At 41.2% G+C, this 26,637-nt stretch overlaps 2 protein-coding genes across 2 annotated transcripts; one reads left to right on the top strand and one right to left on the bottom strand.

Moving 5' to 3' along the window:
• On the bottom strand, nt 1-1,155 carry LOC141006277 (EKC/KEOPS complex subunit Lage3-like). Its single transcript, XM_073478428.1, has 3 exons — nt 1,151-1,155; nt 253-381; nt 1-161 (listed from the first exon to the last, which is right to left on the bottom strand). Exons 1-3 carry the CDS (start codon nt 1,153-1,155, stop codon nt 47-49), a joined length of 249 nt encoding a protein of 82 aa, XP_073334529.1. The 3' UTR covers nt 1-46.
• Nucleotides 1,156-5,669: 4,514 nt separating this feature from the next.
• On the top strand, nt 5,670-26,192 carry camsap1a (calmodulin regulated spectrin-associated protein 1a). Its single transcript, XM_073478101.1, has 22 exons — nt 5,670-5,701; nt 6,225-6,418; nt 14,001-14,263; nt 16,094-16,255; nt 16,338-16,418; nt 17,573-17,605; nt 18,508-18,649; nt 19,118-19,257; nt 19,364-19,460; nt 19,598-19,724; nt 20,714-20,799; nt 21,142-21,238; nt 21,387-23,086; nt 23,189-23,571; nt 23,605-23,778; nt 23,875-24,011; nt 24,124-24,332; nt 24,502-24,564; nt 24,844-24,931; nt 25,021-25,142; nt 25,596-25,714; nt 25,902-26,192. Exons 2-22 carry the CDS (start codon nt 6,226-6,228, stop codon nt 26,190-26,192), a joined length of 4,707 nt encoding a protein of 1,568 aa, XP_073334202.1. The 5' UTR covers nt 5,670-5,701; nt 6,225.
• Nucleotides 26,193-26,637: the final 445 nt, after the last annotated feature.

Below are 26,637 nucleotides of genomic sequence, written 5' to 3'. Positions count from 1 at the left end.
GTGGAGGATGAGAGGATCAATTCAGTCCTGAAACATCTGTCAGGCTTCACTGTGAAACAGGAGGTCCAAACATCTCCATGGTCTCCAGAACGAGCGACAGATGATCCAGGAATGAGTTCACAGAGACTCTGAGGATCCGAGCTTCATCTGCGCTCCACCACCTGAAACACATGAAGAAGAAGTTCAGCAGAAGACATCGACAGTGGGACTGTCAGATAAAGGCTGAGGAGGGTTGAAGCCGTGTTTTCTCACACAGACAGCTTGCTGCCGGACACTGTGAGCTGTTTGCTGATGCCACCTTTCCTTGGCTCTCGATCCGGTGACAGAGAGCGCAGAGCGATGTCGGCCTCACGAGATGACGGGAAGGGAACTTCCAGAGAGCTGCACGAGGGTCAAGGAATCTATCACTGTCTGTGTCTAAAAAGAAAAGCTTCTTTTTTGTTGTTTGCATACGGGCATTGACGGTAAAGTCAATATACACAGACATACATATTGTCAGAAGTGAAGTACCTAATACATGTACTCAAGTGCAATTTTGAGGTACTTGTACTCTACTTGAGTATTTCCATTTTCTGCTACTTAATATTAAAATTCAGAAGGAAATCTTGTTCTTTTCACTTCTCTACATTTATTTAATCACTAGTTATGTTGCAGATTCAGTTAAATATACAAAATATAATCAATAAATACACACATCTCAGAAGCAAGTGATGTACTTTTACTCCATTACATTTATCTGATTACTTAGGTTACTAGTTCCTTCACCAAATTTAGATGGATTAAGCTTTGGACTGCAACCAACCAACAACAATTACTTTCTCTATTAATCGAATAATCGTTTGTGAAAATGCTCATCAAAATTTCCCAGAGTCAAAAGTGACATCTTCAAATTGCTTCTTTTGTCCAACCAACAGTCCAAAACCCAAAGACTCTTCATTTACTGTCATAAATTACACAGAAAAGGAACACTGAAGAAGCTGGAACAAGTAAATGTTTCACATTTTCTTTAAAAAAAACTGAAACTGAAACTGAAACAATCAATTGATTATCAAAATAGCTGGTGATCAATCTTCTTTCAATTGACTAAAAGTTGAAGCTCTTGTTAAGATCAAATTAATTCATCCTCAGGGGGTAAACTCACAAACTGTACGTCATTATACACAGTCACTAACATGAGCTCCACATTTATCAGCTACAGCACTACAGACATGAACACATAAATGCTTCAGTCATATAAATATTCCTCTGAAGTGGGTCTGCACATTCAGTTCTTTTAGATTTGGTACTTTAAACTAATATTTTTATACTTTCACTTAAATAAGCATCTGAAAGCAGGACAGAAACTGTACTTTTACTTAACTCTAGATGAATATATGACGACAAATCAAACCTGTGAGAGAAGCTGACAAAAACAGGCCAAACTAACACGATGCACTACCAATAACATCATCTGGTCAGTAACAAACAGTCAGTATAGAACAACATGTGTATCCATCTGTCACACACCGAGGTGAAGTTAGTTTTAGGTTGAATATGGGACAGACATTCACTCCGGAGACACCCAGCGGCGCCTCTTACTCAGTTTCACCCAGTGTGGGCAGCAGGAGGACGGTTAGCAGGTGTAGTGCCGAGAAGAGACTGCTTGCCGAAAAACGACTGCCCCCGACGGGAACGCGCATCAGTTCAGAGGAAGTGGGCGTAGGTCTACTACGGGTCAGCTGGCAGACGCAGCACCGAGAGAAATGTTTTTTTTACTGTGCAGTCCTGTAGCCCAAGTGAAGAGGCTACGGAAAAAGAACGGCGCAGATAAAAAAAAAAAAAAGTAACCTGATGTTTCCATAATGTAGACTAGTTGTCAACAATTGATGAGGGTAGATGCTTTACCTTGCCACTTTTATTGTTGTTGTTGTTGTTGTTATCGTTGTTGCGATGTGATTTTACACCGCTTTGATCTATAAATAAAGTCATAATTCAATATCCCTGTTTCAGTGATTTTATAATGAGGATTAGGAAATCAATGCAGGAGTGTTTCCACGTCACATTAGATAGCAATCATATAACACATACTGAGAAATTAGTAAGTGCTATCAGAGGTGGGTAATAACGATTTACATTTACTTCATTACATTTACTTGAGTAACTTTTTGGATAACTTGTACTTTTAAGAGCATAATTATGAATACAATAATACAGTATATATAGAACTGTAGGCTAACTGTAACGGATTGCCTTTACATTCTGCATAACATTCTCTGTGTTTGCCAGGTGCATGTACAGTGAATTTGGTCAATATCACTGCAGTCACTTTTCGGCAGGGCCTGCCGAAAAGTGACTGCACCCTGTAACTCTGGATTGGGAGGGGTTACATTCTCTGTCTTTTCAGCATTAATAGTAGAGGAAACCAGGTGCATGTACAGTGAATTTGGTCAATATCACTCCTTGCAATCCAGAGTTACAGGGTGCAGTCACTTTTCGGCAGGGCCTGCCGAAAAGTGACTGCACCCTGTAACTCTGGATTGGGAGGGGTTACATTCTCTGTCTTTTCGGCATTAATAGTAGAGGAAACCAGGTGCATGTACAGTGAATTTGGTCAATATCACTCCTTGCAATAAGGACTTACAGGGTGCAGTCCCTTTTCGGCAGGGCCTGCCGAAAAGTGACTGCACCCTGTAACTCTGGATTGGGAGGGGTTACATTCTCTGTCTTTTCGGCATTAATAGTAGAGGAAACCAGGTGCATGTACAGTGAATTTGGTCAATATCACTCCTTGCAATAAGGACTTACAGGGTGCAGTCCCTTTTCGGCAGGGCCTGCCGAAAAGTGACTGCACCCTGTAACTCTGGATTGGGAGGGGTTACATTCTCTGTCTTTTCAGCATTAATAGTAGAGGAAACCAGGTGCATGTACAGTGAATTTGGTCAATATCACTCCTTGCAATAAGGACTTACAGGGTGCAGTCACTTTTCGGCAGGGCCTGCCGAAAAGTGACTGCACCCTGTAACTCTGGATTGGGAGGGGTTACATTCTCTGTCTTTTCAGCATTAATAGTAGAGGAAACCAGGTGCATGTACAGTGAATTTGGTCAATATCACTCCTTGCAATAAGGACTTACAGGGTGCAGTCCCTTTTCGGCAGACCCTGCCGAAAAGTGACTGCACCCTGTAACTCTGGATTGGGAGGGGTTACATTCTCTGTCTTTTCGGCATTAATAGTAGAGGAAACCAGGTGCATGTACAGTAAATTTGGTCAATATCACTCCTTGCAATAAGGACTTACAGGGTGCAGTCACTTTTCGGCAGACCCTGCCGAAAAGTGACTGCACCCTGTAACTCTGGATTGGGAGGGGTTACATTCTCTGTCTTTTCAGCATTAATAGTAGAGGAAACCAGGTGCATGTACAGTGAATTTGGTCAATATCACTCCTTGCAATAAGGACTTACAGGGTGCAGTCCCTTTTCGGCAGGGCCTGCCGAAAAGTGACTGCACCCTGTAACTCTGGATTGGGAGGGGTTACATTCTCTGTCTTTTCAGCATTCATAGTAGAGGAAACCAGGTGCATGTACAGTGAATTTGGTCAATATCACTCCTTGCAATAAGGACTTACAGGGTGCAGTCCCTTTTCGGCAGGGCCTGCCGAAAAGTGACTTTTGTAAGGCATCAAAACCAAAAGGGTCAGAAATCACCAGTTAATATTTTGTCATGTGTTGTATTTTAAAAGCTTGTTATATTATCCATCATTCACCATCCGTTCAAATATTAAACTGAAAAACAATACTGGACATACCCAAGTTAAGAACAATTAGCCTACCTCAAAACTTCACCACTACATACATGTATAAAGGAGGCAGGTCCTAAAATTGAAAGCAGCATCAATTGTATTAATTCAAATGGAAATCACGACAGGTGTCTGAGGCCCTCTAGTGTTGTTAACCTGATAGTACCACAGTGAAGACGACATCACTACTGTAGTTGAAAGATTTTACACTTCAATATACGTATGTGTGAATGCCACCTTAAAAACATGGCAGTTTCAGCAGTAACACACAATTTGTGATAAAGTAGGCGCTTGGAAAGAGACAGAAATAGCAAGGCCACTGAGAAAACCAGGGTAGCTTTTGTCCCCTCATAGACAGCATTTGAATCACTTGATCTCAGAGTATGGAAACCTTGCTGTGTGCACATGCACTTCACATGAATGTGACATCTATAATTGTAAGAAATAATAATAAGGGGCCAATGGATTTTATTCTTTCATTGCTTAAAATATGCCATGGATCGAGCCTATTGATTCTTATTTAACAGTGTGTTAAATGCACAGTGTCACGGAAAGGGGCTGGCTGCCACACCCTGCAGCCATGATGCTAGCAGGGTAAACAGGCCCTAAAAGTGAAAGTCACCTATACGAATAGGATTTAGTCTTAAAGTGATCTGATATTAAATGTACTTCAGTTTTAAAAGTAATTTTCTGCCAATAAATTTACTCAAGTATTAACCTAAGTATCATGTAAAAGTAAATTATAAATATATTCACATGTATGTAGAGTATATACTCTATTTAGTGTAGCCTTATTCTGATTATCACAATCAGTGTTTTTTGTTATGCAATTGCTGAGAAAATAAATTTATTTAAATAATAAACGACATTTAATTGCATATAAAGCATTTCATTGTTTGTTTACAATGAAATAACTATTAACTGAAGTTTAATACACTATAAAATGATCATTTATGATGATATTAATTCATTTTTTAAAATTGAACCTGCTTTTTCATGAGATTATTTATTTCATAGCGCCGTCTTTCTTTATTTAGGTAATAATAAAGAATGACGATACCCCTCATCTTCACGGATTCAAGAATTTATGGATCTTTATTTGTCACTTGCACAGAAACACGAAGTAAAACGTTAAACTAAGTTAAACTAAAATTAATATAATGGGAGTAGCTACAACTTGAGTACCCTACACACCAGTGTATTATTATTATTATTATTATTATTATTATTATTATTATTATTATTATTACTATTATTCAACAATGCAAATGTACACATAACAAGGCACTTTCAACCATCATATCACAAAATCACTTTCTGGTTGAGCAAGGACAAAGAAAAGGTTCCAAAAGTATTAAAATTAAATACAGCTGGTTCAGAAACAAATACCAATAATAAATAACAAATAAAACAATAATCATAATAAATAAAAAATAAATAAAATAAAGAATGAAACCCTTCATACCAGTGCTGCAGCATCATCCAATCCCACCACTTCCCTGTGTTCAGACCTGCAGCGCCCCCAGCAGGTGAGCAGGTGTATTGCTGTGGCGCTGACAGGAGATATCAGTCAGTCGTCCCCATAGAGACAGGCTCCGACAACAGGGCTGCCGGGCCACCGTTCAACCCGCTAGTCCTCTCCGAGAGGCGATGGCAGCCTCGATATGAAGCAGCCGGCGTTTGGACATTCATAATATCCTCGAAAACGGACCTGTGTGTGGTTGCCAAACAGATTTTTATTTTATTATTGGATTAACGACCATCAGCCGCAGCTTTATCCTGAGAGGCCGGAGATTTGTCTCGGCTGGGCGGGGAGGAGTCCTCCGTTATTCCACCGTGTAGCTGAAGAAAGGCCGGCAGCATGTTTTAACGACACCTCCATCTCACACGTAAAGCTGTGGAGAGGACCCGATGCAGTCTTAAGAGGTGAGTCTTTGTTGTGTCTGTCGTTTTAACGCCGGGGTGTGTGCGCAGTTTAGCTAGCTAACCTAGCTATATAACGTGAACTATAACGGTGCTAGGTTAGTGTCGGGTCATTCACCGGGCTAGAAGAAAAAGACTATAGCTGTTGAAGATGCTGACATTTTGTTTATTTTTTTTGGTGGCTAATAAACGTAAAGCAGCTCTCATTTGTGTCTGCTTTTCTCTTCCACCACAACCTAACGCGTTATCAGCTAGAGAATATGCAAATAAATGATGTTTAATGTATGTATAGATGGTATATGAATCATGGCGGAGACACCAGCACGTTAAAGAAAGGTGAGAGTACGTGTGGTGTTATCGTCACCACCGGAGCAGGTGCTGTCAGTGAGCCAGGCCCTCCTTGTTGTTCTTCTTCATATCGATGATGTAATGCAGTCCGCTGCGACTGGCAATAATGTCTGTGTGTGTGTGTGTGTGTGTGTGTGTGTGTGTGTGTGTGTGTGTGTGTGTGTGTTTTTCCCGACAGGATGGATGTGGAGGGGTGTGCTGGCAGGGACAGCACCTGGAGGAGAGCAGCGGCAGATGATGCAGGTGGAGGAGGAGGTGGAGGAGGAGGAGCAGGCATGGAGGCTCAGGTCGTACCGCTGGAGCTGTACGACTCTGCAAGAGCCAAAATAGACGCAAATCTCCGCTGGTTGTTTGCCAAAGCTTATGGCATAGGTAAGGCTACGCATGTGTTTTCCTTTCACTTTTGAGACTTTGAAGCATGGTTTCTTGTGTTTGTGATTACAACTGGGACAGAATATTGATATTGCTTCCTGCTGAGATACCATTCAATGTTTTTATCAGATTCCTCTGACAATTTGACTTGCCACTATAGTCACTATTTCATAACTCCTCCTGATGTAAATTTCTGTGAACTTAATTGACGTAGATTGAAAAGATTTAAGTGAGGCATTGTTGTATCCTTCCTTTAAACATTTCAACTCCATTACTGTTCTGCTTTCTAGCACTTTAGCCTTTTGCCAGTCTGTCTGTCTATGCATTGGAAGGATGGCACATATGGACATGGACACGTCAGTGTGTGTTAAAGAGGCAATAAGCTAAGACTATACATCTTTTTACCCCCGTGTCAGTTTGTTGGTTGTTGGTTTGCTGAACTTTTATTGTGGATCTGGATTTTCATTAATTTCTCAGGGAATAATGCATTGATCCTGATATATTTAGGTGGCTGATATCTATGAGTGAGGACAGTTTAATGCAGATCCGAATAAAAATCCACATCTAGCAGATTGAAATATGTATTAGTTGATATTTGATCAGGCTTGATTGAATTAAAGGGGACTGCTGGGCCTTGGCAGAAGTATGCACTCTACCGAGTGCCATTCTGGTTATTTTTTCATCTCAGTTCACATCAAATTCTGGGAAACTGACACCAACATGCAATGAATGAATTCAGAAATCCTGCACTATTTTATGGGGTAATTTGTCTTAATTTAGACAGATATCATGGTGTATTGTTAGATGATAGTCTTATAATGTATCATTTATTGCAGAATCATTATCGTGGGCAGTCTATCAGGAAGCGTAGCTATTTTGCAATTCCTATTTGTAGTAGTCATATGTATGTATGGTGAGCTTTTATTTACTTACTATTTATTGGAGCAAACACTTAATGTGCATACTAAAAGTGTGTAGTTGGTCTAGTCTTGCTATGTAGCCCAAGGAAAACATATATTATAATTTATGTGGTATTTACATAACACTTTCGAGTTGAGCACGTCAGTTCTTCGTTTGATTCATACAATAAAGACTCAAATGTAGTCACATGAACAGTTTATTAGATGCCAGTACTGTTATTTGAGCCTGAACAATTGATTCCCTCTCTAGCATGTTGCAGTCGTGGGGAGAAAAAACAACACGCTTTTAGAGCATTAAAACAAGGACAAAATAACATCAGAATTTTTACCAACACATATCTGCTTTATATCTTTGTCAAAGAACCTGGCTAGCATAGTGCAGTAATTGTACTATTATCTGATATACTATATTACAAGGCTTAGCAGTTTTGTATCAATTAAGAAAAAACTAATCGAAGCAGTAAATTATGCAAATGAAACCGTGCATGGAAGGTTTAGAGATGGCATAATCTTTGCATGTTGCTGTTTTTAGCATTTTGATTTCATTAGAGATTTTATAGTGGAGCTGCAGACAGTGAACATGGGGAGAGAGATACGTGCAACAAAGATTGTTGGCCAGAATTGAACTGGGGTCTTCGTGATTAGTCAATTACTGATTAGTCGTTTGACAGAACATTAATTGACAACTATTTTGTCAAATATTTTATCATTTAAGTCACCTTTCGACCAAAAATGCCAAGCGACTCAAATGTGAGGATCTATATTTGGACTGTGTGTCATTTTCTGATATTTTAAAGTACAAAAAACCATCAGCAGATTAACCGATATTGAAAAGAAGAATTAGTCGCAGCCTTATTGCAAAGTATTAGTTGGTGTTACTGCTGGTATTAGCCGATATGCTAAAGGCTGATCCAGAGCTTAACCCAGGAAATTGTTTAGCATCTTTTATGGAGATCAATTTACGTAGTAGATGGCTGCCCTCACACTTAAGTAACTCCTTAAAAACACACGCTAATTAATTATACATCATTTTGTTATGCCTGCTTTGCCTATGTATGTGTATGTTGTGGTCTTTGTTTTAACACGAGCAGGCCTACCACTGCTGTAAAACACAGCAGGAAAACCTGCCGAAAATTGCAGTAGATAATATAGTCAAAACCATGAAGTGTTCCTATTAATTATGGGATTTAGAAATAGTGTTGTCATTACATGGTTTATAGCAGTATTTAGTTCAAAAACACAATAAGAACACATGTATCTACATGTCCATTTCCCAAATATTCACGTGTTGACAATCATCATGTATACAATAATACATATAGTTGTCCAAGTATCATTCAAATTGACTTTTGCTTTGTTGTCTGGCTCTTTTCACTGAAAAAAAAAAAAATGTAAACAAACTTTCTGGAGAAAGATTTATACCATGGCAGCATAGCAGCAGACCAAACCTTCATGCTTGTGAGGAAAGACTTATGACCGATATGATCAGACAAAGTCTTTTATACACAGGTCACTAGCCTCGCCAGCTCTGATGAGGGCGACTAAAACATTCAAAATGATCGCTCCACATCGGCAGTCTGTAAGTAAATGTCTGGAAATTACTCCTCGGATGTGGGTTTTTGTGTCACTCTCTGATTGCTCTCTGGGGAGTGTAAGCAGGAGGTCAGCTGTCCCCTTTATGTGAGCCTGCTAGGTTCTGTGACTTTATTATCAGTTTGACAATGAGGCATTTGGAAGGAGACACAGAGCGAGTCATTCAGTCAAGGAAAAGTCTTTGTCATCAAATCCATTTTATGAGGCAGGCCTACTGTAGTTTAAGTGTTTCCTGCCTTGCAGTGCTGTCTCCTGTGTTGCAGTAGATGACTCAGTAAATTGACTTTGAGGGGAGCAGAACCTTAAAATTCAATGCTTGTAATGTGTGGTTGATCAATAACGATGGCATGAAAGTGAAAGTATAGAATGATCTAAATGACTGTTCAAGCCCAAAATCAAAAATACATAGTTTCCCTCTTACCTGTAGTGCTGTTTATTCATCTAGATTGTTTTGGTGTGAATTGCAGAGTTTTGGAGATATATTTGTTCTTTCGTATATAATGGAACTAGATGGCATTCGGCTTGTGGCGCTCAAATAAATAAAGGAAAAAATACAAGAAAAACTCCACAGCACAGCCCTTTTTCCAGAAGTTTTACTCATGCATGAGAGGCTAACTAATTAAACTAACTATGCTAGCTAACATTACAGCTCAGCCGAGGATGGCACCATTAATGTTTACATCCCAGGCTGTCATGAGCATGAGTCTCTCGTCCATGAGTAGATGCACACTTTCTTTCTGTGCAGCGATACGGTTTGAGAGTGAGTTCGGTTGAAAGAAAGTAAAGCTGCTCACAACAAGGTCTTTGGATTATTTTGAGTAACCGGGTCATGATTTTTGGAAAGAGACATTGCTGTTCAGATATTCAAACGTATTATTTATTTTTGTATTTTTTTTGGCGATTTGAGCACCAAAAGCAGAGTGCCATTGGGTTCCATTATATTTGAGAGAAGGCTGATGTAAAACAAACTCTGCAACTCAGACCAAAACAATCAAGATGAATATATAGCACTATAGATGAGAGGAAAAATATGGATTTTTGATTTTGGGATGAACTGTCCCTTTAATTTTGTTTGATCAAATCAGCATGATTGATATCACATAAATCTCCCAAAAGCTGGAGTATTTCTATGCTAAACTTCCATGTTGCAAACATCCTGATCTCTGTCTTGCTGGTCAAAGCTTTACCTCTCTGTTACCCAACGCTGTGTTGTTCCAGGGCAGAGATCAGATGCCCATAATAAACACAGAACCAGCACCCTTTCCCCCATCAAGCTTCCTGCTTCCCTTAATCTGATTGGCTCCTCCTGACGTCACTGTGCCAGGGACACTCAGAAGCCCTTTACAGCAAGAGATGGAGTTCTTGCATCAGTGACACTATCTTAACTCCTTTTTACACAGAATGGACAGTACTAGCATTATGTGATTTGTCAGTTATCATAACTTTAAGTTAATCTAGTAGAGATGGAAGTGTACGTGTAGTTTTGCACATTTCAACTGTATCTTAGTTGTTTTTTTTTTTGTTTTTTTTAATAATCTCAGGTTCTGGTTTAAATATGATGAACAACTAACGTTATACATTTTAAGTTAACTGCTCACCTACTAGCTTCCACAACCCTCCCCCAATCAGCTATGCAGCTATCCTTCCTGCTTCACACTTGATTACTCACAGTCCTAAATTCACCCTGATCCCTTCAGTGGTGCCAGTGATGACAGTCAGACTATCTGTTTACTCAGCCAAATGTTGTGTAAGACTGAAGCTAATGATACATTTCTTTAACAATTAAACTGCCTATTACTCTCTCAGCTGGTCTACAAAATGTTAGAAAAAAGGGAAAAATGCCCATCAATGTTTCTTGAAGCCAAAGATATCATCTTCAGATTGTTTTTTTTTTGTACTCCCAACAGTCCCAACCCAAAGATATTTAGTTTAAGATCACACAGGACAAAGGAAAGAAGCAACTCCTCTAATTTGAGAAGCTGAAGCTAGGAATGTTGCTGCAAAAACAATTAATTGATGATTAAAAAAGTTGCTTGCGAACGACAAATTGATAAATGTTTAAGTGCTAGATGCAACTTTTTCTCTTCCAATACTAATTCCAATACCTCAACTCAGGATATCTAGTAACACCAGTACCAATCTAATGCCTTGCTCTCTCCGTCCAGCATTTAAAAGCTTCCTACCTCACTGCATATATCATCAGAATCATTTTAATGTGAGTTAACATGAGCCATGCCATGGATTTACTGTGGCATGTAAAAATAACTTTGCCATCATGTATCCTATAATATCTACAAAAAAAAAAGATATCAACAATATATTGTGTTGAAATACAGTGTGTCTGTCTGTGTTCTGTTTGTTTTGTGTGATACTGTCCCCGGTCATTGATAGTCAGTGTGGAGGTCAGACAGACCAAAACACTCTTATTAGATTAGAGTGCAAAATCAACCCACACAGCAGTGCTGGGAGGCATGTGTTGTGTGTGTGCTGGTGTGAAAGTCAGCAGAGGCTGTCACATGATTAAGTGGTTAATGGGATTGGACCTGAAGGCTCGTGTCTTTGTTCAACACAGCCTATTTGTTTAGACTCATGAGAACTTCATTGATGGCCACTGGTGGATCCTCAAAACCTTTTCTAACTTTAACTTCTAGAAACATTATTTTTAATGTTGGAATAGTAACCACACTATTAGCTAAAATATGAAGCATAGAGACTAGAGACATAGACATGTATAAAAATACTTCTTTTCTGTGTCAGTGGATGTAAAGTATACATGAATGCTTGTTGAAGAGCTACACATTATACACTTTGACAGATAGGCTGCATGTACCAGCTTTTTTGCTCTCTCTGCAGGGTCAGACGTCCAAGTGTGCCAAAATGGTGCATCAGCTTAAAGGCTATGTTTTCCCAACATACTGTCTGGTGGTGGATTCTCCATTAAGCCTTCTTATTGAGAGAATAGTTGTGTCTCGGCCTTGCAGAATCTGACAGCCCTACCCCGACTGTCAGCAAGATCTCTGCTGATCAATCTGACCTTGTGTCTGAAAGAATAGGGACAAAGGCTTTCCCTGCAGCCCCTCCTCTTGATTTCAAAGACACATACACACACACACACACACATGCTCACTCATGCATACCAGGGTGGGCTTTAATGCTTGGATCAGGTGGATAATAAATATCTAAGTAGTATTAGCAACTAGGATTAGAGAGCAGCGCCTGCTTCCCCCCGCAATTCTTCATGCCACTCACACACACACACACCTCCTGATGTCAGGGACCATAAAACGATTCAATGAGCAGGCCTTGGTGAGGAGACGGGATAGCAACCCAGCCCCCACGTCCGGCCATGCTGGCATCCCCCCATTACCATCTCCACGGCAACCAGGGAGGATGAGGGGGCATTGTAGGACAGCTGAGGGTGAGGAAGTGGCAGGGTAAAAAGAGAGATGTGTTTGGAAATCTGCTAAAGGAAGACATTCAACATTTGCTTCTGTTGAGAGAAACACGAATGAGGCAGATCAACACCGACCTGGAAGGTTGAATAGCAAGTGATTTCACACATGATCTGGGCTTCTCGTGTCCATATGGCAGCACCACACAACAGTAGAGAGTGAGACAGACACTGTAGGAGACGGTGCCAAGCAAGCAGTCTGTTGTGAAAGACACAGCTAAGGTTTTTACAGTGTGCTCTAGCCTTTGTCTGAGCCTGCTCTCTATGTGTTTGTGTGTGTGTGTGTTTTCCACTAATGGATGTCTTATTTTGCTGGGTCATCTCAGTCAGCTGGATTCTAATGTGAAGCAAAATGAGAGACGATGATGTTGTTAAGTGGTCGAATATTGATGCGACTATCATCATTTGTCCTCCTTTAGATGTAGGAATTTTAAAGCTGGCATCTTATTTTTCTTAGTTTTGGTCTTGATTCTCATCATTCAAGAGGAAGTTTTGTCAAAGTGTCAGTCCCAAAAATTTGAGTATCAGTCAGGCTCCTCTCACAAATAAGCCCATATATAAGAGAAGATTGGCACCACTGTCATCCGTGTGCATTATCTGTGAAGCTGGAGCCAGCAGGTGGTTAGCCTAGCTTAGCATAAAGACTGGAAGCAGGGGGAAACAGCTAACCTGGCTCTGACCAAATATGAAAAATATCCACCGACCAGCATCACCTTTAAATCTCATTATTTAACATCTTAATATCTTGTTGTTTACTCTGTACACAAACCAAAGAGTATTTCTTGTAAACTAATTAGTTGAATAAGTGTCACAGAAATGTTGAACTATTCCTTTAAGCTATGTTGACTGCACTTCACATCTTCCTATCTCTCTACAGTTGGTAAAATTCAGTACTGATGGTTAAATGTAATCAGTGCTGGGTGTTATGATTGACAAAACCACTAAAATGAAACAGATCTTTCTTTGAAGTCGTTATTTTTCGATTCACAATTCACAGTCATAATATGAATTATTCATTTAAAAAATAATTCTGAAACCATTTTTAATTGGAATTTTCTTTCATCATCATCATACGCACAGCCACAAGCTCCATCAGAGAGCAGTCTCCTTTCTAAATCTACCCAGAAAGCGCTGGAAGCAAAATTTAGTGAGTGCTTCAGGCCTTAACTGTGGATTAACATGTCCAAGGCATATAAAAATAGCTGCCCCATGTCTGTGTGCATGAGCAGGAAAATACCACGCTGGCTGGGACAACACTATCAGCTTAAGTATCACCACTAAGTCCCGTTAGCTCATTGGCTTAAAGCCTCAGGTCCACCTGCAGGCCATCAGGGTAGCTACCTGGCGTGCTGCTTGACCACTGACTTTGTCTCAGTCTTGAACTGGTGTCTTCTTAGACAGTCTAATACCTTGAAAGTCTGTATCCTGGGAGCTTCTCTGTTACATAACATGATGAGGCATTGGTGACACGTGTCGGTACAAAAATAGTTTGAAAGCATGGTGTGATTTGTGACTAAATACAACTAATAAGTAAAAAGGAACTTAATGAGCTTATCCTGAATGTCTCATCATGTACAGATCCATTCCATAATATGTGCTTGCTTGTCATTCTTTCCAGATCACATCCCTGCAGACCTACGGGACCCCTTCTATACCGACCAGTATGAGCAGGAACACATCAAGCCCCCCATCCTCCATCTGCTGCTGTCTGGAGAGCTGTACTGCCGGGTGTGTGGGCTCATCCTGCACGCTGAGCAGGCCGCCTCGCTCCAGAGCCACCAGTCTGTCATCCAGGCCCTGTCCAGGAAAGGCATCTACGTCCTGCAGACAGACAACTCACCAGTCTCTGATGTGGACCTCAGCTCAGCTCCCATCAAGATGGTGGGTAGTTTAACCTAATGTCTAATTTTTAGACCAAATCCTGAATCCTGTAATCTGTGTATCAGCTGTATTTATCCAGTGTGCACATTGATTTATGAAGCATCTGCGTTTATGAAGTCTTGTGTGCTTGAAGAGGAAACTAGAATGATAAATGGTCAATGGTAATGATTGGCATTTTGGTATCAATCAGGATAAAAAGGATTCAAGGAACCTTAATCATTTTCTTCATTAGTTCAGTGATGCAGTGGCTCTATTGTAAAATCCTGATCATTCTCTTCTATTAATTCTTTCATTAGTCCTCATGCCAATAGCAAATTATTGATATTATTGTTATATATTGTCTGTTTCTTTGCATACATGAAACCCTCATTGAAACAACTGCTATTATCCTGGAACATTTTTCTCTGCACATTCTCAATAGAAATGCATCGATTGCGATATTCTTGGCCAATTTTGATTTCTGACTTTTTGCTGATTCTGATTTTGGCCGACTCACAATTTTCTATTTATAGAGGAAGAGCTATAGCCCCAATTGGCAGAATACACAAACATTTTTGTAACCTTTCTTCCATTCATAACAAAACATTGACTTGAATAACTCTCTCACTGAAACAAATATCAAAATAAAGTGCTCCATTGCTTTTACGCTGTGTATACTGGTATATCTTGGACTCTCACTGTGAAAGGTAAAAATTGAAGGAGTCTGTCTGTAATAGACTGTAATGCATCATGCTGAAAACCAGCCGATTCCTGTAACTGGCTGATCAATCAGAACATCTCTAAGATCAACTCATAAATCCAAATAAATGCTAATGTTACTCTGTAAAAAAGTATGATAGTTAAGGTTTGCTAACACATTCACTATAACATCTTTTATGATGTTGGGTTTACAGCTTGTTCCACTGGCCTCGTGGGGTAACAAAAAATCAATTTAGAAGAATTATTACATAATGAGTCAGGCAATTATTGTTTTAATGTAAATTAGGGTACCATATTCTCTGCAGTATAAGCTAGGGATCTGGCAACACAGACGTGCCATCTGGTAACCAGCTAATGTGACTTTGCTTTCCAGTGCCAAACATGAGCCAAGACTATTGGGATAAATAATGCACCAGTGGATGTGAGTGTTTTGCAGGTTTTAGACTGTGCAACTAAAATATTCATGAGGCAGAATGAACCAAAGGCTCAACATTTGACATTTCATATGAGTCCATTCTTTAGTGGTACTATTCATATCCCACAGGTGTGAAAACACAAAAGGCAACAAGCTGGCTCAGAAGCAGCTGTTTATTCTATGCTTAGGTGTCACTGTATGTCAGAAATCTTATTCAGATTCTTACTCGACTCACTGAAGAGACTCTGAGACCATCATTACATGTGACAGATTCCAATAATCGACTGTCATCTTGATCTTGCAACGTCTCTCATTTCCATTATAATGAAATCACCTTTTTAAGTAAAAAGAAGTCCATGTGCCAGGCTTAGCAAAACACATACTTTCATTGAGCTTACCCTGGCCTTTTTGTGTGTGTGTGTGTTTCGTGTGGCGGCCTTCTCTCGTGTAGGCTGATAAAAGCTCTGCATGTATCAGTCAGGAAGTTCTGCTCTGTTTCCATGGCAATTCAGTGAGGGAGCATCTCTTGCGATTGTAAAATCAGCTGTCTCCAACAGAAAAGCACACATAAAGTAAACACACAATGATGTGCAATACAGTTTCACAGTGAACACATCAGAGATTATTTATCATGACATGAGGAAGGAAATGTCATTTTAATTATTTTATGCCCACCAAATCCATAATTATGTGTCCAATGGAACATTGTTTTCCAGAGCTCCCACATCCACCTTATTGATGCCCTGATGATGGCCTATATAGTGGAGATGATCAGCATAGAGAAGGTGGTGTCTGGTGTCAAGCGTTTCTCCAACTTCAGTGCCTCCAAGGAGCTGCCTTTTGACCTGGAAGACGCGATGGTCTTTTGGATCAACAAGGTAAGAACCAGACATGAGTGTTTATGTTTGCATTTGTGCGTTCGTCTGTCTGTGTTCACATGGAGCATCTTTGTTGCTACAGGTGAACATAAAGATGAGGGAGATTGTGGAAAAAGAGCTGAAAATGAAACAACATCTGCTGGAGTCACCCAGTCACCAGAAGGTAACCCCCTCTGTGTCTCTTTGTTTTATTCCTTTGTCTCTTTCTCTCACTACTTCCTCTCTGTTGAATGGTGTCTTTCTGTAGTGATGTTGTTTCCTCACCGGGTGTATAAACTGTCAGGCGTGTAGGTGTAGTCATTGGATCTTGCATGCTTTGTGATCTGATGAGCACCTCACAACACCTTCTGATCACAACAAACACATTTTCTTTTCTTTTCTTTTTTCTTTTTTCTTTTCTCCGGTCACCTTATATCAGAAGCTTGTCCACAGTTTTTCAACACAAAAATATTACTCAATAAAGAAAGTGTCAATGTTCCAGAAATATAAAATCCATGTCGACAAGACATAAACAAAAACAAGGATTTATAATGTTGCCTTGGAATCAGTGTTTTTGCCTATTTTTTTCACACAATTTGCCAAAGTTGTACGATTAAAAGAATGCAGAATTACTTCCTGTGTGCAATGTACACATGGATGCAGAGACCACTGTCGCTGGATTACTTTGATACTGCGAAAACCAAAAAACATGATGATTCTTAAGTATGTTCTGGAGTTATAGGGAACATCATTTTTGTTAGATTTCTGAGCATATATATAGTTTTATTGTGGAGATCTGAGATAATGATATTCCCAGGAAGTGTAAGTCTCGCTGAATCTAAAAATATGTGTGCCATGCCTGTGCATTGATATTTGACTGTGTTGACGCTCCTCCTTTAACTCGCCCACGCATCCCTGAGGGTTTTCACAGTGTGAGAACCTCTGCACTCTGCTGACTCGCCTCGGTCCCTGTCAATCAATCAGAACAGGCATAGTGTTAAAAGACAACAGTGAGCCCAGAGTGTTCAGCTGCTTCGTACAGGGAAACAGGGTTGAATACGTATCAAATAATGTGACAGCACAATGCAAAAATCATTAAATCATCAACTTTTAATTACAACATAAACGCCTGTAGTCTGTTCCCTCCTTTTCCTCCTTTCTGTAAACTAGACATTCTTAACTCTTTTTGTCTAACCCTTTCCAGTTGTCATTAAGATCAGATCTGTCTCCATGGTAACGGGGGATCTGATTCACTGTATATGACCCTTGACTTGTCTGCTGCTCTACCTCTTTGTATCTCCCCAAACCTTCCTCCCTTTCCTGCCTCTTGGATTCTAGTCTCCCTCCAAATGGTACTGGAAGCTTGTGCCTGTAAGTGCAACCGCTAGCAATCTCATGTGTGAGTGCATGGATGTATGTTTGACGTGTGCGTGTGTGTGCGTAATAGCCGATGAGATAGACAGCAAAAAACACAGTGCCCCTCAGTGGCAAAGGAAGAAACAACAAGCTCATGTGACTCATTTCCCTGCTCACTTTTTGCTTCTGCTTTGCATAAAACCCTTTAGCAATTCCTTCTGTTTTCAGCTGAGTTTTCACATTCATCACCTTCCCTCCCCCTATTATTAACACACTGCTGCTCTTTCTCATCTCTTCTAATCCAGCCAAGCTGAAGTGACAAACCAGGCAGTTTAACTCATTTTCACCATGAAGCAACTTGTCTGGGGTCGAGTGTTTAAAGTGATAGTCCGCTCATCCAGTCACAGCTTGCCTCATTTCATTAACCTCCTCCCAATCATTTCTTTCTTCCCTCACCAGCCTGATATATTGCATGCTCTGGCCCACTGCTTATTGGAGCCTGCGGAGTTCTCTCGCGTGGTAATGTACTCACCATTGACCTTCTTTTAATTTCATCCTTTGTTTAAATTCATCCTTACATTTATTGTTTTCTCCCTTTTTATCATTTATCACATGCACCAGCTAAACTCCCTTAGTTGAAATATTATACCTGAAACATTGTTGCTTGTTCTTATGAGTGAAGTCACACGTTATTGTACCACATGACAGGAGCTCCTCTAGAAGATAAAGCTGACCTAATGTGACAAATAAAGGCCATCAAGCACTGGGTGCCAGTTGTATATGTGTTAAAAATAGCCAGAGAATAACTGACAAAGTGAGAAATTATGTGTTTGTGTGTGCCAAGTGAGTATGTGACTCAGTGTGTTCACATTAGATAAATTTGTGTGCTTTGTTTAAACTTGTCCTCTGTTGTGTAGGTGCGTTACCGCAGAGATCACCTGTCAGGTCGGACACTTCAGCACTTTCCTTTATTGGACGACCTGTTGAAGGATGTGTCTGACGGCACAGCTCTGCTGGCTGTGATCCATTTCTACTGCCCAGAACTCATTAGACTGGAAGGTACAGTAACATTGGATGGCTAGATACACTGAAGAATAGTATTAAAGTTCATTTCCTGGAGCCACAGTCCAATAATCTGTTGCCTCATATGATCCATTAAATGTTTTACATTTTGGTAAAAATGCTTATTTGCTTTTTTAACTAAATTTAGATGTGTAGATTGATACCACTGTCATGTTTGTTCTTTAAATATGAAGCTATCTAAAGCCAGAGCCAGAAGAACGTTAGCTTAGCTTAGCTTTAATACTGTTAAATACAGCTACCCTGGTTAACCACAAAGGTCAGGTGAACTAATGAGCCTACTAACACCTCTAAGTCCACTTGTTGATTTTATTTTAAGCTAAGCTAAGCTATGTATTACACACAATGCCAAACATATTCCTTTAAGATCTTCCATGAGAATTAAGTTTAAAAAAGTGAGGAGTATTAGCCTGAAATGTTTTACCTTTGTTATCCTGTTCTGTGCAGATATCTGTCTGAAGGAAGTTCCATCCATAGCAGACAGTGTGTACAACATCCAGCTTATAAAGGAGTTTTCTAACGAATACCTGAACAAATGTTTCTATCTGAAGCCCGAGGACTTGTTGTATTCTCCACCAGTATTAAAGGTGAGTCTGAACGATACACAACAACCATAAAATTCTTTAAAAACAGGCTCCAACAACATTATCATGTCTTTCTATCAACCTGAGACTTGATTGTTGTGTCTTGCAGAATAATGTGATGGTCTTCATTGCTGAACTCTTCTGGTGGTTTGAGAGTGTGAAGCCAGATTTTGTACAGCCCAGGGACCTTCAGGAAATCAGAGACGGTATAACACACTTTGTTAACATTACTTTGATTTTTTTTTTTTGTCATTTACTGAACTGCGAATGTCTCTTTCAAACAATAATGTACTATGTTACAAAATCTTGACTAATTGTTAATAGTCTATCTACCATTTTTTAGTGAGATTGTTGCTGCAGCCTAAGAGTTCCCGACCCCATGTTCCCATCTCCAACGTCACCAAACGTAGTTTCATGACATCATCAAACTCTGCCGACACCTTGTCCACACCTCAGAGCCCGGACATCAGGTATTGACCATAACCACTGACTGTGTTTTCCAGTAACATCACACAGAAATAGTTTTAATTCAAGTTACAGGTTTACTAATTAGTATTAGTGAGTATTTTTATGCCTCATGCCTAAACCTTGTTTTGTTCTCTCTATTAATGTTTGCACAGTTGTACGCTTGTATATAAAGCATACTATAGAACACAGTACTTATGGGAATTAAGTAGTACATTCTTCGTACTCATACACTACGTAGTATGGTAAAAGTCACAAATATGGACAATCTCCATGTGTGATGTATGTTTAAATCTGAAAAGGTACTTAATTAGTTTTTGCAAACGCATTCTTTTTGTCAGATTTATAAGCTGTTTGTACGCCTGATTCTGTTTCATAAACCTGAGTCATCGTGGAAACAGGCCCATATACACAAGCTTCATTTCTCCTTCCATAATTATCCATAAATGGATGTAGAACCGGCCTTAAACTGTTGTTTGCATATTGATACTTGTGCCCACTTCAACACTCATTAGACCTATGAGAACATAAAATCAGAACTGCAGCGCAGTTTAACCGGCTCATCATGGAGGTTAAACAGCACCTCAACAGCTGTCATTATGTTCGACCGTTAAGCACGGCTGTGGCTATTTATAGCTCTGTGCCTGCACATGTACCTGTAAACCATCACCGCGGTAATATCTCAATCATCATCATCAGACATCAGAAGGATGATTGATGATCTTTAGAGCTCATATTAAAAAAGACTTTACAAAGTGTTTCAAAACTCAGGATCAAATGAAAAGATCAGAAACAGGGAAGTAACAAAATTAAACAAAACAACCTAAACAGACATGTTTTACTCTACGTTTATGTCTCTCACCTTATATTATTAGAAATAAATACATATATTAGAAAAGCTTTCTGTGTATAGCATTATTTTTAAACATGTTATCAGCTAAATTCAAACCAGATTTAACTTCAAAACCCAAACTTCTCTGTCTTTCCCTTACAGCACTAAACCGAGCTCCTTAAGCCCGTCTCACTCTTTACTGCCCCTGAGACAGAGGCAGCAGAATGTGGCCGAGGAAAGCACTTCAGGTAATACAAAAAGAGATTTTCTCACTCTTCTCTAGTCACAATAAAAAACAAGAGGAACGTTATGATTTTTTTTGGAAGGTGAAACATGTCTAAGTTGTGTTCTTGAATTGTTCCTGATTTAAATGTCCATAAAAAACAAGGTACTTGATGAGTTGTTAATTAAACCATTTCCCTCGAACAGTACGTGTTGTAACATTTCAAATTCTATAAGTCTCCTCTTATATTAGTTTCTTTGGAGTCAGATTTTATTCTCCAAGTGTACATTATTTAGATCATCCACAATTGATTGACTGATGTTTGAGAAATCCTTTTTGTAACATAGATCATGTTTTCTTTGTACAGAGCTGAGAAATCGGTCCAACTCTATGACATGCCCAGATGGGCTGCATCAGGGCTCAATACTGGCCTGGCCAGAGAGGAGACCAGAGAGGAGACCGAGGTGAGCAGTGATTACAACCTTAATGGTTATAATTCCTGTTATTCAGTTTAGTGTATCAGCCAACACAGATAAAACAGAGAGCTGATTTTTCCATGATTCATTGTCCTTAGCTCACATTAATCGTATACCTCCATCTGTCCCTGCCCAGGCCTGTATCCCAGCCGGTGCCCTACGCCCTGCATTGCCCCCTGGAGGAAGATGCAGACAGTATCAGCCTTGCCCGCTCCATCAGCAAAGACAGCCTAGCCTCCAACATAATGTGCATCACCCCCAAACACATGCTGGGGTCGGGTCCTCAGCTGTCTCAACACAGACTCAGTGGTCAAAGCTTGCTTAGCCACATGCGCATAGAGGATGAGGAGGAGGAAATAGAAGAGGAGGAGCTGGTTGCTGTAATCCACCCTTCTGCATTTTCTCGACGTCGACTTGGGAGTGACATGGAGCAGGATGAGCTAGAAATCCAGAGTGCAGCCTCCACTTCAAGGGTTGCTAAACCTCGTTGTTCTCCCCGCTTTGACATGGGTCCCTTTACTCCTGACCACCAGGCAGACAGCTACTATCTGGAGCCTTTGATGCCTGCCATCTCTAAGCCAGCCAAAGAGAAGAGCATCAGCCTGAACAAGGAGGAGGAGAGTGGTGAGAGTCGCTTTAGAGCAGCAGCAGCTGTGAGGAAAGCAGCTCCCAATCTCCCAAGCACCTCACAGAGGAAAGAGTCAAACAGAAGTACCTTCACGCCTATACCAGTTGTAGAGTCAGCTCCTAGCTCTCTCAGACCGCCCACAGAGGGGTCGATAGGCATCTCTCAGTCTGGGAACAAACAGCCCCAAGGCTTTTTCCTTCATTCCTTCCTTCCTTCCTCATCAGGAGAGCCAGGGTGCCCCAGCCCTTACTCCTCTGTGCTGGAGGTAGCAGACTCTGACTCTGACATCGCAGATCTCGAGGAAGACGACGAGGACGACGATCAGATGGAGCTGACTAAAGATTTGATGAAGAGAGGGAGGGGAAAATACTTTGAGGAAGAAGAGGTGTGTGAATTTGGAGAGGCGGAGGTTGAGTCAGCCAAACTAAGAGAAGACTCGAAGGTCAGTGAGCGGGACGATAAGGAGGACTGTAGTGGACGCTCAAGCCCTTGCCCCAGTACAATATCGTGGGCGAGCAGCTGCAGCGCTTCAGGCAGCACCAGTGTAAAAATGACCAGCTTTGCAGAGAGAAAGCTCCTTAAACTTGGCCTCCGCGATGGATTCTCAAGCACCAGCAGCTCTCAGAAGACCACACCAGATGGCTCTGAGGTTGCCCCCTGTCCTCCCTGGCAACTGAGGAGTGACTGCACCCCAGGCTGGATGGGGAAGGAGCCTATTTCTGTGTTGGGGAAGACTATGGTGGTGAGTCCCTCAGTTGTGCCTTCAGAGCTGCTGCAACTTCACATGCAGCTGGAAGAGCAAAGACGTGCTATTGAGTATCAGAAGAAGAAGATGGAGACGCTATCAGCACGGCAGCGACTAAAGCTAGGGAAAGCTGCATTCTTGAACATTGTGAAGAAGGGTGGAGGGAAGAGCGACACACTTCCCCTGCCCCTGAAACACTCAGAATCTGCAGAACTAGCTGACAGGAGTAGAGTGAAGATCCAGTCCTGCAGGGACGACTCCTGTCTTGATGCTCTGAAGGTCCAGGCAAAGGCAGGTCAAACAGAGGGAGGACAGATGAAAGGAGACAACAGGTCGCAGGATAATGGGGCTGAACCTGACTTGAATGAGTGTTCCCACTCCATAGATCTACTCAATGAAGCTATCAGTTCCATCCAGCAACAGATGATGCAGCTCTCTTTACAGCAAGACCTGCTGATGAAGCGTGTGGTGTCACCTCCAGAGCATGTGGTGTCACCTCCAGAGCGCGTGGTGCCACCTCCAGAGCGCGTGGTGCCACCTCCAGAGCACGTGGTCTCACCTCCAGAGCACATGGTGTCACCTCCAGAGCGTGTAGAATCAGGCCCAAGCACAACTCCCGACACGACGCTGTCGACATCCCCTACCTCAGATTCCAGATCCTTTGCAGTTCACTTTGTAGATATCAGCGGCAGCAGCTCTGCCCCTTCTCGCCGTCCTCCCAAGCTGAGCTCAAGCCAACGAAGAAAGGCCTCAGAGCAAAAACAGAGTAAAGAGAACAGCAAGATGGCTCCCGTCAAGGCTAATATTCAGTCTTCTCAAGAAAACTTTGATGGAGACCAGAAGACAGGGAGTATTTCCAGGAAAGAGAGAAGCATTCAGAGAAACACCACCTTCAGAGTCCGAGATGACCTCAACTTTTCGGACAAAACGCAATCAGAGGATGCACAAGTCATCTCCAGTACATCAACGTCTCCCTCACAGGTTGTGGAACAAGAGGAGGAAAATGTTGCCAACTCAGGGAAAGAGGCTTTGGTTGGAGATGAGAATAGGGTCAAGGGTCAACTGATTGAGGTCGACCTATCAGAGCTGAAGGATGGAAGCGCAGACGGCACGGCAGAGGGCGAGCAGAAGAATGCGCTAGGCTTCTTCTTCAAGGTAAAAGTCAGGATTGTAGTGTTGCTTGTGTGTGTAGTGACTGGGAGTGGGAAACAATTATTAATTCAGTGATAATCACTCGTTTGTATGTTCCAGGATGATGAGAAAGCAGAGGACGAAATGGCGAAGCGTCGTGCTGCCTTCCTCCTCAAACAGCAACGCAAAGCTGAAGAGACGAGACTCCGCAAACAACAACAAGAAGTCGAGAGTGAGCTCAAACGTGATGAGGCCAGGTACATTTTCATTCACGCTCTTACAAATTGATTATAAGGATATGTTATACTCAAAATTCTACAGGTATGTGTGCAGATGAATAAATCTCAACTCTCTGTCCATTTCTTCTAGGCGTAAGGCAGAAGAGGATCGCATCCGTAAGGAGGAGGAGAAGGCGCGGCGAGAGCTTATTAAGCAGGAATACCTGCGGAGGAAGCAGCAAGCACTGATGGAAGAGCAAGGTCTGGTCAAGCCTCGCCCACGGACTAAATCCCGCAGGAGCAGACCTAAATCACTGCACCGTGAGGAGTCCAACAGCCTCTCCAAAGGGTCCACCACACGTAAGAACACCTCTAGTACTTTATCAGTCTTTAGTTTGTCTCATGCTCCATGTTTTGTCTACGTGCTGTTGTGTCATCTAGAAGCCATGTGTGTGCCTGTGTTTTCAGTTTAGTTCACTTGTTTACATTCGTCGTCATTCTTTGAGTGTGCACATGTGTGTTAATGCAGGTAATTCTCTGAAGGTGTCCATGTTGATCAAAGCGAAGGGCTCAGCAGCAGGCAGCATGGGAGGTGAATCCTTCTAACCTGCTCTGCATGATGTGATCATGATGTGATATCAACCATACACATCTCATTAGAAAAGTTTATACAACCTTTGGATCGTCAGCTATGGGTTACATCCTAGGAAGATAAATCTTTTTTAATCTACCTGAAATAGACTCATTTGCGATCGATCCTCACAGGGTTATAAACTGTTACAACATTACATTATCAATTTGGGACACTGATGGTCATGTAAAAACCCAGTAGAACAGGTGTGGATTTTGTAAAATTCTGTGTCCTTCTCAGCTGATCTGAGCTGCAGTCATCGAGGATCGACGCTCTCTTTGGCGACCGAGGTGGACAGTGTCATCTCTGGAGGGGCAGATTCACATAGGTGAGACGTCCTGTGAGTGTGGAGGATAATCCCTTCCTATCTTGTGTATACATGTAGTTATTTGATCGAGCTGTAATTGTGTCTTCCAGGACTGGATCTGTGTGCTCTATGGAGTCATTCCCTATGTTGAGCAGGGCGTCCAGCAGGAACATGGAGAGGGACTGGGAGAACGGCTCTATAGCCTCTTCCATCACTTCGATGGAGTACAATGGTGAGCAGAAATGCAGAGAAAGACTGCACACTTCTTTAACCATCACTATCACAGAGCAATGATTTGAAAAGTTTCTGGCTAAGGCTAAAGAAATATTTCTGATTTTGTCAATTACTTACTAGGAGACTTGGACGAAAAGATCAATACCTCTCTGGTAATCTTTCTGGTAAATATGAAGCCAGAGCCAGAAGCTAATTGCCAATTGAGTAGACAATTCTGTCTGATATCACGCAAATGCCTTCCTGGACTCTTTACCATGAGTCTTCCAGTCTTTATGCTAAACTAAGCTAATTGACTCCAGCTCCATACTTATTGCACAGAAATGAAAGTGGTATCTATCTTCTCATCTAACTTAAAATCATATTGCCCAAAGCTTTTCTTTCAGTGACTTACAGACTTTTACATGTTTATCTTATTAATTGTTCTGTTCTGTTTTTTTTTTTTTTGTGAAAGGTCCTAAACTCTTCAAGGAGCCGAGCTCCAAGTCCAACAAGCCAATCATCATCAATGCCATCGCTCACTGCTGTCTGGCTGGAAAGGTTAATGAGGGCCAGAAGAATGCTGTTATTGAGGTCAGTGTGATCACCTGAAATGAATGTATTGATGGTGATTATTTATCTCTATATATTTATATTTATGTATATCCATAAGTGAACTCACTTTCATGGAAAAAGTTTGTTTTCTTTCATTTATCACTCTTACGGTTGCATTTTTCGCACGTTTTGCCACATTCAGAAATTATGTTTTGTGTCATCACAGGAACTGGAAAAGTGTGAGTCCAATCACCTGATCATCCTCTTCCGTGACGGCGGGTGCCAGTTCCGTGGCATTTACTCTTACTCGCCTGAAACTGAGGAGATCGCCAAGTTCACAGGCACAGGGCCGCGCAATATCAGCCGGAAAATGATCGACAAGGTCTACAAGTACAACTCGGACCGCAAGCAGTTCACCGTCATCCCCGCCAAGTCTGTGTCCGTCAGCGTGGATGCCCTGACCATCCACAATCACCTCTGGCAGGTCAAGAGACCAGGAAGTGCACGGAGGAAGTGAAAACGAGGAGGAGGAGGAGGGAGAAACAACACTTGTTATAGTTTCTGTTCTATCTACTACTGTTGGGCAGGACCCAATAATCTCTGAGATGACTGGTGTGTCATTAAGAAGGCGTTTAGATGTTCTAATTAATGAAGATGTCATTATGAAGCAGTACGATAATACGAAACACCTGCCAACTGAATGCTCTGATGTTTTTTTTCTTTTTGTCTTGTTAGCTTTTTATTCTGCATGTCACTTTTATGTTTTAATTTGTGGGCACATCCTACGATAATTAGGCACTACTGATGATGGACTGATTCTTATGTAGCAGTGACACTGCGATGGACACTGAATCTACAGTAGCAAGCATACTACTGATACCAAGTGCAACTACAGACAGGCAGTGGTGAACATTCACTTCGATGATGTTTTGTAGAGTTAAAGCTACGTCAGCTTGGCAAAA

The sequence above is a fragment of the Pagrus major genome, chromosome 12 (assembly GCF_040436345.1).
Source record: "Pagrus major chromosome 12, Pma_NU_1.0".
Taxonomy (NCBI): domain Eukaryota; kingdom Metazoa; phylum Chordata; class Actinopteri; order Spariformes; family Sparidae; genus Pagrus; species Pagrus major.
This window is presented reverse-complemented; position numbering and strand designations above follow the sequence as displayed.

Bases quoted from the DNA above. Each gene is read 5' to 3' on its own strand.
- LOC141006277 (XM_073478428.1), bottom strand. The intron at 162-252 runs GTGAGAAAACAC...CATGTGTTTCAG, and splicing joins TCCGGCAGCAAGCTGTCTGT to GTGGTGGAGCGCAGATGAAG.
- camsap1a (XM_073478101.1), top strand. From the start codon at position 6,226: ATGGATGTGGAGGGGTGTGCTGGCAGGGACAGCACCTGGAGGAGAGCA. The intron at 17,606-18,507 runs GTAAGTGCAACC...TCTGTTGTGTAG, and splicing joins GGTACTGGAAGCTTGTGCCT to GTGCGTTACCGCAGAGATCA. The intron at 24,012-24,123 runs GTACATTTTCAT...CATTTCTTCTAG, and splicing joins CTCAAACGTGATGAGGCCAG to GCGTAAGGCAGAAGAGGATC.